Below are 14,638 nucleotides of genomic sequence, written 5' to 3'. Positions count from 1 at the left end.
TTTCAAGAGCCCATTTAGGGTTTTTTATTATGGTAAAAGGCTTTAACTTACCTCTTCAATTTTGGCAGTAACATTTTGTTTGTGGTTTTTTCCTCTCTCGTGAAATTCCACACTCTGTTTCGATACAACATAAAGAAGCAAACGTATTAAATATTTCGAGGCATAACAACAACCCTTATAATTCTATTAGATTTGTGTCATTGGCATCAATATTATGGACTACTCACAGGCTTGTTGTCTGCAATCCAGCACTTACAGTACTGGCAGAATTTTTTGGGTTGGGATTTCCAGTAGTCAGCCCTTCATTTAATACAAAGACAACACGCATGCATAAGCTTTTGTACGTACTTGATTTCATTCACATTTGCACATTTGACATAAGCAGAATGCCTATAGGCGATACATTAGAAAGGTTTTTTTTTTTAAGTTATGCAACTCAGCATTTAAATTACTGTTACTTACATTACTTCCGTAATTTATTGTATATTTAGTGTGTCGATTAGACACTTTATCTTATCTAGCTATTTAAGCTAAATAACATTTCGCGCAGGGTGTTGACGTTTCAAATTGTGCGACACTCTGGGTGGAAACAAAAGTGTGGCTACTCGATCCGTATCGGACACCCTATTTGTACTGCGCATGTGCGGAAATGCGTATACTTTATTTATATCAAGAGAATCTGTAGGTAACAAAAAAATAAATAAAGAAAAAAAGAAAGAAAGAATCACTAGCAACAAACTATTTCCGGTATGGATCGGGTAATATCAACAAGTACAGTATTATAAATAGCCGAATTTGCCGTAAATTGTTTCGACATACTCCAGACATCAAAAGTAGACGCATTTGCGCGGATGCACAGTACAAACAGTGTTTAACACGAAGTCTTATCGAAGCCAGTACGCAAATTTGGCAGAGACGCAGTTTAGGTAGCGGCGAGCTTGCCCAATCTTTACCACGCATGTGTTACTGGTTTGAGTCAATCCGCCGCGCGTGCGTAAAAACGTCACTGGCTTTACTGCTTCGTTGAAATAAATGGGGGACGCTTTCATAATTTATATATAAAAAAATATATATCAGTGTTAACTATATATCCATTTTAAATTAATAAGCGGAAAATAAATGTTCTGATTTTGTGGAATAATTCTATAAAAAAGTAAACTCTGAACAAACAGTTAGAATTTTCTTTCTTATGTTAAAAATATTGCGCAAGGTATTGACGAAGGTTGTGATCAAGATATATTGCTGGAAGAATAAAAAAAAAAACATTAGTAAGACCAAAAAAAAATAAATATATATATATATATATATATATATATATATATATATATATATATATATATATATATATATATATATATATATATAATTATATTTATATTTTTGGTCTCAATATAAATAATGACGGGTATTTACTTATGTTTACTTTTTTTTTTTTTTTTAAATTTGGTATTCCAATACCCCCACATGAATATAGTATTGTATTGTAACATTTTAAAAAGAGATCTTCTTAAACTGTATTGATATTTATTGAAATAGAAAATGTAATCATATTTAGTTATTATTAAATAATTATATTATAATTTATATTTAAATTATTTAATAATAATGGTTTAGATGGTTAAGATTCAGATTGCCCTGCACATTTTGTTATAAGTATTTCTGGAATAACCATTTTGAGAAAATATCAACTGAAAGTTGATTTTGGACTTATAATAACTAACTAATAAATAATAAATAAATAAATAAATAAATAAATAATAAATATACTAATAAATATTGTCATTAATAAAGTTAATGAAATTTGTTTTAAAATTATACATAAAATTTATCCAACTCACCAGTTCCTCAAGAGATACAAAGCTGACCTTCTTGAATTCTGTGTTTTTTGTGGATTAGTGGCTGAGAATGTTTATTTACTATGTTGACTGGATCTAAAATTTATATAAGAAAACTTTTTTTTTATTAACTTTGTTAAAAAAGATATGGATAAGAGTCACATTTTCATGCTAAATATTTTAATATTATTAGGTAAGTTCTATATACAGGTCCCCTGGTGGTCTAGTGGTTAAGATGCAGCGCTCTCACCGCTGCGACCCGGGTTCGATCCCCGGTCAGGGAACCATCCCCAGCCACTCTTAGTGCCGGTCCCAAGCCGGATAAATTGGGGAGGGTTGCGTTAGGAAGGGCATCCAGAGTAAAAACGTGCCAAATCAAACGTGCAGAGGATCCGCTGTGGCGACCCCTAACGGGAGAAGCCGAAAGAAAGTTATAGGTAAGTTCTATATACACAAATGAAAATGGTCAGAAAGGATGCCCAATATCTCTCATTTCATGGCTGAATTAAAACGTTTATTTTGAAGCTTTACAAGGATGGAAAGTAACCGAAACTTTGTATACACTCAAAGATCTAAATTGGCTTTTTATTATTATAATTATTATAAACCTACATGGATACCCTTCCATTTTTTTCCTTTTCCTTTTATTTCTTTCCTTTTATTCAAAAATATAAATATTATGTTTATAATATTTCTAGGGCTGCATCAAGTAATCAATAAATTTGTACATTAAAAAAAAAAAATGGTTGTCAACGAATGCCGTTATCGAATAGTTGGGCTGCACAAGTTATAGTCTAGCATGACGGTAAGATAACACATCTGCTTGCGAAATGGTGGCGATTACAGGTCAACCGGCAGCAGGAAAAAGTGTGCGTCCCAAGTCACGGATGAAGTCAAAACATCAGCACAATAAGCAAAAACTGTATTTCCTCATCATGTGAATATGGTACCGTTTAATGAAGTGCTAATATGTAAAATGTTTGCTTTCTTTGAGACAGTCACACTAGATCTGTTCTGTCATGACTTGCGAGCATCAGGTTACACAATCACCTCGCTCATCCCAACAAATAGTAAAACTAAAAACAACAAATAAAGCATCAGTAAACAATAAAATGTTTTGTCAGTGTTGTGGTTTTGAGCTAATGGTTATGCATTTGTACATCAATGCATATTTTTTCCTTTTATTAAATCAAGCCTTTTAGCTTGCTACAATTTTCATTTCCATTCTCTTTATATATAATTTGTCTACTACAACAGTTACCTTATCTGTTGTCAAACATGATTTACTGCGGCTTTAATACATTCAAATGCTTGTTTTCAATGTTTGTATATTTAAGTAAATTAATTATATATTTTATATGCTTATATATTTACAACTGAAAAAAATCTTGGTGTATTTTCTTAAATAAAAAATGACAAACCAGTGTTGTATTATATTATAAACCCGATAACAAAAAAGTAGGGACACTGTACAAATTGTGAATAAAAAAGGAATGCAATAATTTACAAATCTCATGAACTTATATTTTATTCACAATAGAATATAGATTAAATATCAAATGTTAAAAGTGAATTATTTTGAAATGTCATGCCAAATATTGGCTCATTTTGGATTTCATGAGAGACAGGGAGCAATAAGAGACAGGGACAGGGACAATAAGAGACAGGGACAGGTAGCAATAAGAGGCTGGAAAAGTTAAATGTACATATAAGGAACAGCTGGAAGACCAATTTGCAACTTATTAGGTCAATTGGCAACATGATTGGGCATAAAAAGAGCCTCTCAGAGTGGCAGGGTCTCTCAGAAGTCAAGATGGGCAGAGGATCACCAATTCCCCCAATGCTGCGGCGAAAAAAAGTGGCGCAACATCAGAAAGGAGTTTCTCAGAGAAAAAATTGCGAGTTTCAGGTTCATCATTATGTACAGTGAATATCATCCCAAGATTCAGAAAATCTGGAACAATCTCTGTGCATAAGGGTCAAGGCCGGAAAACCATACTGGATGCCCGTGATCTTCGGGCCCTTAGACGGCACTGCCTCACATACAGGAATGCTGATGTAATGGAAATCAACATGGGCTCAGGAATACTTCCAGAAAACATTGTCGGTGAACACAATCCACCGTGCCATCCGCCGTTGCCGGCTAAAACTCTCTAGGTCAAAAAAGAAGCCATATCTAAACACGATCCAGAAGCGCAGGCATTTTCTTTGGGCCAAGGCTCATTTAAAATAGAGTGTGGCAAAGTGGAAAACTGTTCTGTGGTCAGACGAATCAAAATTTGAAGTTCTTTTTGGAAAACTGAGATGCCATGTCATCCGGACTAAAGAGGACAAGGATAACCCAAGTTGTTATCAGCGCTCAGTTCAGAAGCCTGCATATCTGACGGTATGGGGTTGCATGAGTGCGTGTGGCATCGGCAGCTTACACATCTGGAAAGGCACCATCAATGCTTAAAGGTATATCCAAGTTCTAGAACAACATATGCTCCCATCCAGACGTCGTCTCTTTCAGGAAAGACCATGCATTTTCCTACATGGCAATGCCAGACCACATACTGCATCAATTACATCATGGCTGCATAGAAGAAGGATCCGGGTACTGAAATGGCCAGCCTACAGTCCAGATCTTTCACCCATAGAAAACATTTGGCGCATCATAAAGAGGAAGATGCGACAAAGAAGACCTAAGACAGTTGAGCAACTAGAAGCCTGTATTAGACAAGAATGGGACATCATTCCTATTCCTAAACTTGAGCAACTTGTCTCCTCAGTCCCCAGACATTTGCAGACTGCTATAAAAAGAAGAGGGGATGCCACACAGTGGTAAACATGGCCTTGTCCCAACTTTTTTAATATGTGTTGATGCCATGATATTTAAAATCAACTTATTTTTCCCTTAAAATTATAAATTTTCTCAGTTTAAACATTTGATATGTCATCTATGTTGTATTCTGAATTAAATATTGACATTTGAAACTTTCACATCATTGCATTCTGTTTTTATTCACAATTTGTACAGTGTTCCAACTTTTTTGGAATCGGGTTTGTATATTTGCACAACTTGATTCAGCTTGCATACTCAAATGCTGTATTTTTTTTTTTTTTTTAACCCAACATGAGTGAATTTGTTCAAGGAGCAATCCCCCATGCACTCCTCAAAAAGCAGCTACTATAAGCTTTATAAAATGTCAAAATTAGCTAGATAAACTCTTAGACAGTTAAACTTAATATGTGGCTTTTGCAATTTGTATACATAAATACCCTGAATTAGGGTTTTATATAGTTATAATAAGCAAAACCTTTAATACAATTTTATTTATTTTTATTATCCAATCAATTATTGGGAAACAACATAAAACAATCGATTAATAGTTTATAAAAAATATTTCGTTAGTTGCAGCCCTAAATATTTTATTTTGATCTCTTGATCTCTACAACGTTTCTAATGTATATTTTATAAGGAAATTAAATCAATAAAAATATACAGTTGTGTTAAAAAAGGTACACCCTCTTTGAATTCTATGGTATTATGTAGGACATAAAAATCTTCTGTTTTTTTTTAGGTCTTGAAATTAGATAAATACATCCACAGGTGAACAATACATGACATTACATGGTGTGTTTATTAAGGATATATATATATATATATATATATATATATATATATATATATATATATATATATATATATATATATATATATATATATATATATATATTTTTTTTTTTTTTTTTACAAAAATCAAACCAAATTGGAGAAACCTTGTGTGGAAAAACCAAGTACACCCTTAATGCTTACATAGGAAGTAAGAGAATTAGTAGCCAAGTGCTGCTAATCAAATGCCCTTGATTAAATCATCAACAGCAAATGTGACAACCTCTATAAAAGCCTACGTTTTGCAGTTTGCTGGTCTGAAGCTTTCATATACAGCGGGGATAATACGTTTTTGACACATCAGCATTTTTATCAGTAAGGGGATTTCTAAGTGGACATTGACACAAAATTTCCACCAGATGTAGCCATCAAGGCAAATATTAAATTCATACTAAGAAATCAAAACATTTAAGTATACAAGTTGAGTCATAATAAATAAAGTGTAATGACACAGGGAATAAGTATTGAACACATAAAGATAACAAGGTGCAAAGTGGCATAGAAAGCCAGGAGATCACCTGAAATCTGTCAGTATTGAGAGAAACCCTGCCCCCTATCAGTACTAGTTGATATCAGCTGCTTTAGTCCTAATTGATGGCCTATAAAGGCTTCTCATTACCCAGGAGGCAGACAGGAAGACTTCATGATGGGTAAAAGCAAAGAACTCGCTCAAGATCTTTTTAATCTTATTGTTGAAAAGCATTTTGATGGGAATGGTTATAGGCGCAGTTCCAGAATGCTGAATGTTCCTGTAAGCACGCATTATCCGGAAATGGAAAGAGCATCAGTTCACCATAAACCGGCCACGATCAGGTGCTCCACGTAAGATCCCTGTCCGAGGAGTCCAAAGAATAATCAGTAGAGTTCGCCAAGAGCCAAGAACCACTCGGGCAGAACTTCAGGAAGACCTTGCATCAACAGGTACAACAGGTAGGTTTCAAAGAAAACTATAAGCAATGCACTGAACCGCCATGGCATCCATGCACGCTCACCACGCAAGACTCCACTGCTGAACAAAAAGCATGTTGAGGCTCGGTTGAAGTTTGCGAAAGAGCATTTGGAGAAGCCTGTGGATTATTGGGAGACTATAGTATGGTCAGATGAAAGCAAAATTGAACTTTTTGGCAGTCATTTTACACACCATGTTTGGAGAAGAAATGGCACTGACCACCACCCCAAGAACCCCATACCAACAGTTAAGTTTGGGGGTGGAAGCATCATGGTTTGGGGTTGCATTTCAGCAAGGGGTACTGGCAGACTTCATATTATTGAATGTAGGATGAATGGAGAAATGGATGGAGAATTGGACATTCTGGATAATTATCTGCTGCCATCTACCAGAAAGCTGAAAATAAAAAGAGGGTGGACATTTCAGCAAGACAATGATTCCAAACACAAGGCCAAGGAAACAATAAAGTGGTTTCAAAGAAAGAAAATCAAGTTGCTTGAATGGGCCAGTCAATCACCTGACCTAAATCCCATAGAAAATCTATGGAGAGAACTGAAGATCAAAGTTCATAAAAGAGGCCCAAGGAACCTACTAGATTCAAAGACCATTTGTGTGGAAGAATGGGCCAGAATCACTCCTGAGTAATGCAGACGACTGGTCTCTCCATACGACTGGTCTCTCTATACATTTCTCTAGAAGCTGTAATCACCAACAAAGGGTTTTCTACAAAGTATTAAATAAAGTTTGTTTAATGCTTATTCCCTGTGTCATTTCACTTTATTTATTATGACTCAACTTGTATACTTAAATGTTCTGATTTCATTGTATGAATTCAATATTTGGCATGATGGCTACATCTGGTGGAAATTTAGTGTCAATTGCCCACTTAGAAATCCCCTTACTGATAAAAATGCTGATGTGTCAAATACTTATTTTCACCACTGTATGTGTTAACAGAGTCCACACCTCAACCTTAACTAAAGCAAAACTGTAATAATGAGTGGCAAAAAATTATTCCACAACGATGTAGAAGACCAGTAAAGCAGAGGTGGGAAGTACTTGTACAAATACTTTGTTATTGTACTAAAGTAGATTTTTCTGGTATCAGTACTTCATGTCACTATTTATTTTTACTTTTTACTTTCACTCATTAAATTTTTACACAAATATCTGTACTCTCTACTTTTTACATTTGCTAACCAGACTCATTACTTTAGTTTTAATCTATTTGTTGAAATGTCGATATTTTTTCTTCTCATTGTTTACAGTTTTTAGCCCATCAACCTATTTCCTTTCATTGCGTGGATTTTCCAATCTACCACTAGTTTATCATTTTCTGGCTATCACCCACCACAGATATAGGCTAGTTTACAAAACGAATAATGAGCATGGCAGAAAGATACAAGAAGTATGGGGTTAACGTGAATGGGACAGAGGGAGTCAGTGATATAAACATAACTGAGAACAGAGACATCCCTGATCACCTGATCATCATCATCTTTTCTCTATTTGTGTTCTATATGGTGAATGTTCAGCCTGGATACATTCATTAAGTAACAAAATGTAAAATTTGTTTTGTGTTAATATATTAATTAGGGCTGTCAAAATTAACATGTTATTAACGCATTAACACAAATACATTTTAACGGCACTAATTTTATTAACATGCGATTAATGCAGCGCACATTTCTGTTTGACCATTTAAAAAATATATATTTATAAATGAATATAAAAGATGCAAAATCAAAACCTTTAATGCAACATACATTTATTCATGCCGTCCTTTCTTTAATTAGAAAAGATTTTTAATCAGTAAACATTTGTTATACTGATGCGTCCAGTTTCAATTCAGCACCAAAATCTGCCATGATGCACACATCCAGCAACTAATCCTTCTGGGGTTGACAAACACGATGATGCCTTTTGTGGCATTTTTTTATTCATAATGCCGAAACAAACTTAAATTACTCTTTTTTGATCATACAGATAAGAGCAATACATCATCTGCAAAGAGGCTACTTTTATTCGTATACACTTATAATAACAACAAAATGCTGTGCTTTAGTAAATTAAAGAAATATGCGCTCTCTGCTGTCTTGGTCTCTGTCATGTTTCTTCACAGACACATACATAAAACATAATACTTGCCTCACAGGCCTAATACATGTATGTATAGTTAGCTTGAAATTTATACTTTTATAAATAAACCAGCTCACATCAAAAACAAATATTCTCTGGTTATGTAACTTGTATGAAACTAAGAAGAGGTACAGTTTCTCTGGTATCACCCCATTAACCGTAACTGTGTGGAAACATAGCAAAAGATCGGATTGATATTCTGATTTTATGAATTATGAACTTATGAATTTAAAACATCATAATAACTTTAAACATTTACAGGGATAATTTTTCTTCATGCTCTATGTTGAGTTTAGTTTCACTTATAATAAACATACATTTGCATAAAGCACTAATATTTGTCCATGCCCATGATGATTAAAGTATTAAAAACTGAAAAGTATTAATTTAAGGTACATTTAGAACAGATAAAAATGTGCAATTAAGTTGCGATTAATTGTGAGCTAACTCATGACAATTATGAGATTAATTGTGATTAAATATTTTAATCGATTGACAGCCCAAATATTAATATGACGTGAGGTCCAGTTACCAGCGTGACACTAGAACAGGTGGTACTTTTTTTTTGGTAACAGGTATTTACTTAAGTAGTTTACTTAAGCATGTCAAAGCCCAAACTTATTTACTTTAACTTGAGTTAAAAAACATATAGTCAGTACTTCAACTTTGACCAGTCTTTAAAAACATGAGTATTTATACTTCTACTTAAGTGAAGGATGTGTGTACCTTTGCCACCTCTGCAAAAAAGCATACAGAAAATTATTAATTTAAGTTATTGCTGCCAAAGGTGATTTTAAAAGATGTGCCTATAGTTTTTTACAAATGACTTTTGTCTTTGTTTTTGTCAAATAAATAATGTGTAATATATATGTTGTTCATCTGAGGTTGTATTTACCTAATTCTAAAACTTTCTAAAGACCAGATGATTTTTATCTTGTCCAAATATGTAAAACCATAGAATTAATTGAAGGTGTATTTTTTTAGTTTTTCACGTCTGTAATCTGCTCTGGTGTCTGATCAGGTTTTTATCTAAGTGAACCCTTTAATGAATGGTGTTGCCATATTGCAACAATTCATTTATCTCTATTTTTTGATAGACATTAATACAAAACTACTTTTTTAGTATTTAACTGGAAAAACTTTTCTTTTACTTTGACCAATCATAACCAATCATATGACAAGGTTATCATGGGAGGGCTTTAAGCAAACTACTTAAGAGAAAAAACTGAAACACTATCTGGGATATTTATGTCTTTTAAAAATATTTTTTTATAAATTATGAGTATTATAAATGGTACAAATATAATTGTTGCCATACAGCAACTACATGCAATAGTGAGGTTGTGGTATGCTGTGGCCATTTGGCAAGAATAACATTTATTCTTCAAGAATAAAAGAATTAAAAGGGATACTTTACACAAACATGTTTGGATTGAATTTAAATAGAAAAAAACATCTACGTACTATACTGCACTGAACTTAGGCTGTGGGCCGACCACCTAAAACATTAAAACCACCTTTCTAATATTGTGTAGTTCATTCTTGCACTTCTGTAACAGCTCAGATCCATCAAGGCCTGGACTCTAAAAAACCTCCAAAGATATCCAATGGTATGTGGCACCAAGGCATTAGCAGCAGATCCTTTAAAATAAAAACTACAGTAGCAGCTTAAGCTAGGCCAAAACTGGGTCATGCAACAGGACAATGATCCCAAATATATTAACAAATCGATATCTGATTTGCTTAAGAAGAAAAAATCATGAATTGGCCGAATCAATGTTCAGAACTTCTGCCATCTACTGGCTTAGGTCTTATTTGATCATTATCAATTTACTCATTAGTGATTAATTTATGGGGATTAATTTATGACAATAAAATGTATATTTGTAATCTATTTCTTTAAAGCTGCTTTGGGACAATGTCCATTGACAAAAACATTATACAAATACAATTTAATTAAAATGAAATCCAATTAAATATTGTGACAAAATGTTAAGAGAGTTTGCTCATTAACAAACACACTCACACATCAGAGAACTTAACAATTTAGAGAAGATAAATAAATATTGCATCCCTTAGAGAAAACCTCTAAGGGATGCAATATTTCTCCAAAACAATTTTATAAATGGAAAAACTTTTTTTTGTTGAAGTTAATGTTGCTAAAGATGATTTTACATGTTACTGAAATATTGGATGTACTTATTTCAAACCTGTTTTCTAAATGTTGGTGTTCCTTTTTAACTATATTTAGCCATACAGTTTTTATGTTCTTTTTCTGATTGTGCTGCCATGTGCAAAACACTTTGCTGATGAGTAAATAGACAAAAAAAGAGATATCTTGTGTAAGTCTGACATTCCCACATTAGTGGGATTGATGTGGTTGTTGCATGTGGGTTTGGTGCTGGCAGTGAGGGCCTGGGAAGCAGATTCCTCTTCAAATCCAAAGTAAATTCAAAGTAAATAAACAGGAAAATAGTCAGACAATTGTCTAAGCATAAACTAAAATTATCTGAGGCAACTTTGTCATAACATATAAAAATGATGTTTTTTGATAATGTTTTCTGGTTAATATGTTTTCTGTGTTTAGTTAACGGTATAGGTGGATCATGATGCTCTATAAGGGTTGGGTGACCAGGTACAGGTATTAAGTTCCTGTCACAATTCTTCAACTTTAGCTGTTTCAGATGATGGTAGCCTTCAAGCAGGATCTTGAAGGGCTATGCTGTTTTGAGCTGTATACATGTCAGCTCCTCCTTGACACTTTACAAGTAATTTGGAGATCGACATCAGTAGCAAAGTGAGTACATATTTTCCCAGTGCAAATACCTATAGTCAAGTACACCTGTTATACAGCCAGGATCGATGTTTTCATGCCTATAGCAAAAATCATGTTAATTGGTCCAGTTTTGTTCTTAAGTCAAGAGTACAATGATTGTTTTTGCTAAAAAATATCCCGCTTTAGAATTTTTCCAAATTTCAAATGTCATTAGATGTCTAAGATGTCTCCCAAGTGTTCTTTCAAGATCCTAAAATGGGAGAGTGTGCCTGCAACATTACAAGCTGTGATATCGAAGTCAAAGTTTCTGGATAATCTTTTAAAGCTGTGGTGTAATGTATGCGATGCTGCAAAACAGCTACAATCCATGCTTTCTTAATCTTCTATTTTCTGAAAAGGCCCCACCATGATTTATAATTTCTCTATTGGTCACTCTTCTTTACGTGATATAAATTGGCAGGTCAGTGTTTACCAAACTTTTAAAAATACAAACATGTAAAAAATCAAATCAAATTTTATTTTATTTTTTACATGTGAGACTTGCATTGAGCTTGTGTTTCTGATGTCCACCATATACATGTGTTGATTGGAGTCAATGGAGCATTAAGTGTAGTGTGACCATGGCTTTAGGCTAAATTAGTCAATACAGCAGACACTGTATACATTCTATACTATGTCTTGTTACTGCAGGACTTATCCACAAATATTTCAAATTTGCTAATTTGTACAGATAACAGGTAGAATGGCGAGGCAAGTATTACCCACTGCCTTAAATAATACTTTATGTAATATTCTATTGTGGGTCATACTGCTAAAGGTATTTGCCAACGAAATGACAAATGATGTCTTTTTATTACTTGCATTATATCAGTTTTAAATAATCAGCTGTAAACCAGATTTGCGACAATGTACATTGTCTAAAACACTATACAAGTAAAACTGAGATGACTTGTTCTATCACCAGCCTTACTGTACTGCTCTCTTGAAATTATTAAGCCAAACAATTGCTACTAAGTGAGTTTCTGAGAAACCAGAATCTGCAAAGTCTTATGCCCTGAATACTTACTGAATTGTCACAATGTCACAAGCTGAACAAGCATTACATAAATGTTGAATAAATTATTTTAAATAATAATTTAACAAGGCCCTGCCTTGTTGATTCATACTTATGGAGATAAATCAAATACTTCTCCTCAAGAAGGTCTTAAAGAGTATTCAAGTATTATTTAATACAGAGCAGAAATAGTGTACTCAAGAACAATAGTGCAATCAAGAACATTATTTATTTATGAATTAATATGAGTATTTTATACATATATATTTCCATTATTTTCAAAATAGCTGGCAACAAAAGTGAGTACACCCTAAGTGATAACAGCTGTAACATGTTGCTTAACTATGCAAAGACACAATTTCTTCTTCCAGGGTTCGGAAGCCCGCTCTTAGACGGTTTATTCCCCCTGTGGAAAGAACGTGGCGCTCCACTTCTCTTCCTCAGAGGAGGAGAATGAGGGGGGTGCTCTACTGGACCTCTGCAGTCAGTCTGGTTTGAGGAACTTTTATAGGTAGTGACTCGAGCTGTTGCTAAGCTAAACAGCTTAAAAGCCAGCTGAAAAGCAGGAATTACATACTCAAAACAAACTGGATGAGCGCTTCCTGCAACCTAAGTCACTGCCTCCGCCTGCCTTTCCTTACCGATCTGCGCACCAATGTGTCTATATCTTGGAATAATTCTTATTCAGCCCACCTCTTCAGCTCCAATGTCACCTTCTACATCAATGAAGTAGGTTTCTTCTCTACAACAGCCGAAGGATTTGACCATTTCCGTCCACAAAGGGTGCTTGTTCAGTCTCTTGTCATTTCAAGACTGGACTACTGCTACTCTCTGCTGGCAGGTCTTCCCCTAAATGCTATTCGTCCACTGCAAATGATCCAAAACGCAGCTGCACGACTTGTGTTCAATCTGTCTAAGTTCTCCCACACCACCCCACTGCTGCGCTCCCTTCACTGGTTTCCAGTAGCTGCACGTATCAGATTTAAAACACTGATACTTGCCTACAAGGCCAAAAATGGACCCCGCACCATCTTACCTCAGAGACCTCATCACATCTCACACTGCACCACGCTGTCTGAGATCCTCCAGCACTGCTTGACTGGTACCGCCTTCTCTCAGAATGAGAGGTAAGTATACTTCATGGCTCTTCTCTGTTCTGGCACCGAGGTGGTGGAATTAACTTCCCCTAGATGTCCATACAGAGGAGTCCCTGGCTATCTTTCAACGACGGTTGAAGTCTTACCTCTTCCTGAAACACTTAAATTAGCACTTTCCAAGTTTGCTTTGTAGAATTCAAGAGTTATATTCATATTAAGTTTGTAATCTAGTGTACCAGTGTAGATTCATTCATTGCTAGAGACTCAAAGCACTTTTGTACGTCGCTCTGGATAAGGGCGTCTGCTAAATGCTGCAAATGTAAATGAAGTTTGTGAAAGTGCAAGGTAAGAGTGCAAGGCCAAACGGAAGAACCTGATATTGAAAGCAAACCTCAGAAACTTCCTGTGTAGAGGAATATGATATATGAAAGTATGCGTCCCTCAGATCTATCGTGACAAACCAGTCTTTGGACCTGATTTGCGACATGACTTGTTTCAGCAGGAGCATCTTGAACCTTAGCTTTATGAGTGAGCGGTTCAGCTGCTGCAGATCTAAAATGGGACCTGACCTGAAGGCCATCAATTGCTGGTCTATAAGGACAATACATCCATGGAATGCTGCTTTAAATGAGGGCAGAATACATCCTAGGGTGCCCAAAACATGCAGCAGATGCCTTTTTGAGGCAAGGGCCAAGGCTCTGGGAATGGAGGCTCCACCCAGAAGCAAATATGGATGTTTTTAAGGGCAAAAGTGGACCTGATTGTGACTTGAGAGAGACCTCACACTGTTCCCTTTGGTTTTTCCTTACTCACCCAGCTCCTCTCGGACTAGATGCCATTTTGCAGCCACAGCCTCCACCTCCCCCCATTGCACTGCTCCCGGTAGTTCTGGAGAGAGTTTGACGGGATGGAGTCTGTCACCTTCTGGTAACCCCATTGCTGGCCTGGCCAATCATGATTTGCAGACCCATTAGCCCTTTTCGAACACCCTACCTGGGAGATTCCTTTCAGGTGGGATCTTCTCTCTCAGGCAGGGGGCACTCTATTTTATCCCTGCCCAGAGTTGTGGAGACTGTGGCTGTGGCCCCTGAGGGGGCACAGCTTTTAGCCTCTGGTCTTTGCTGAGGTTGTAG

General features: G+C 35.3%; 1 protein-coding gene across 3 annotated transcripts in view; it reads right to left on the bottom strand.

Moving 5' to 3' along the window:
* Nucleotides 1-14,638, bottom strand: part of wbp4 (WW domain binding protein 4) — a 218,884-nt gene that overhangs the window by 5,189 nt on the left and 199,057 nt on the right. Inside the window, exons 1-3 of one of the 3 annotated variants that reach the window (XM_083534018.1) lie at nt 463-1,009; nt 228-300; nt 52-114 (exon numbers count right to left, since the gene is read on the bottom strand). In XM_083534018.1, the coding sequence (XP_083390144.1) occupies nt 52-114; nt 228-300; nt 463-464 (138 nt within the window). In that variant the 5' untranslated portion in view covers nt 465-1,009. Of the gene's footprint in view, nt 1-51; nt 115-227; nt 301-462; nt 1,010-14,638 lie in introns of those variants that run through there. The other 2 variants (XM_083534020.1, XM_083534019.1) reach the window with 2 other exon arrangements.

The sequence above is a fragment of the Silurus aristotelis genome (assembly GCF_946808225.1).
Source record: "Silurus aristotelis genome assembly, chromosome: 2".
NCBI classification, from domain to species: domain Eukaryota; kingdom Metazoa; phylum Chordata; class Actinopteri; order Siluriformes; family Siluridae; genus Silurus; species Silurus aristotelis.
This window is presented reverse-complemented; position numbering and strand designations above follow the sequence as displayed.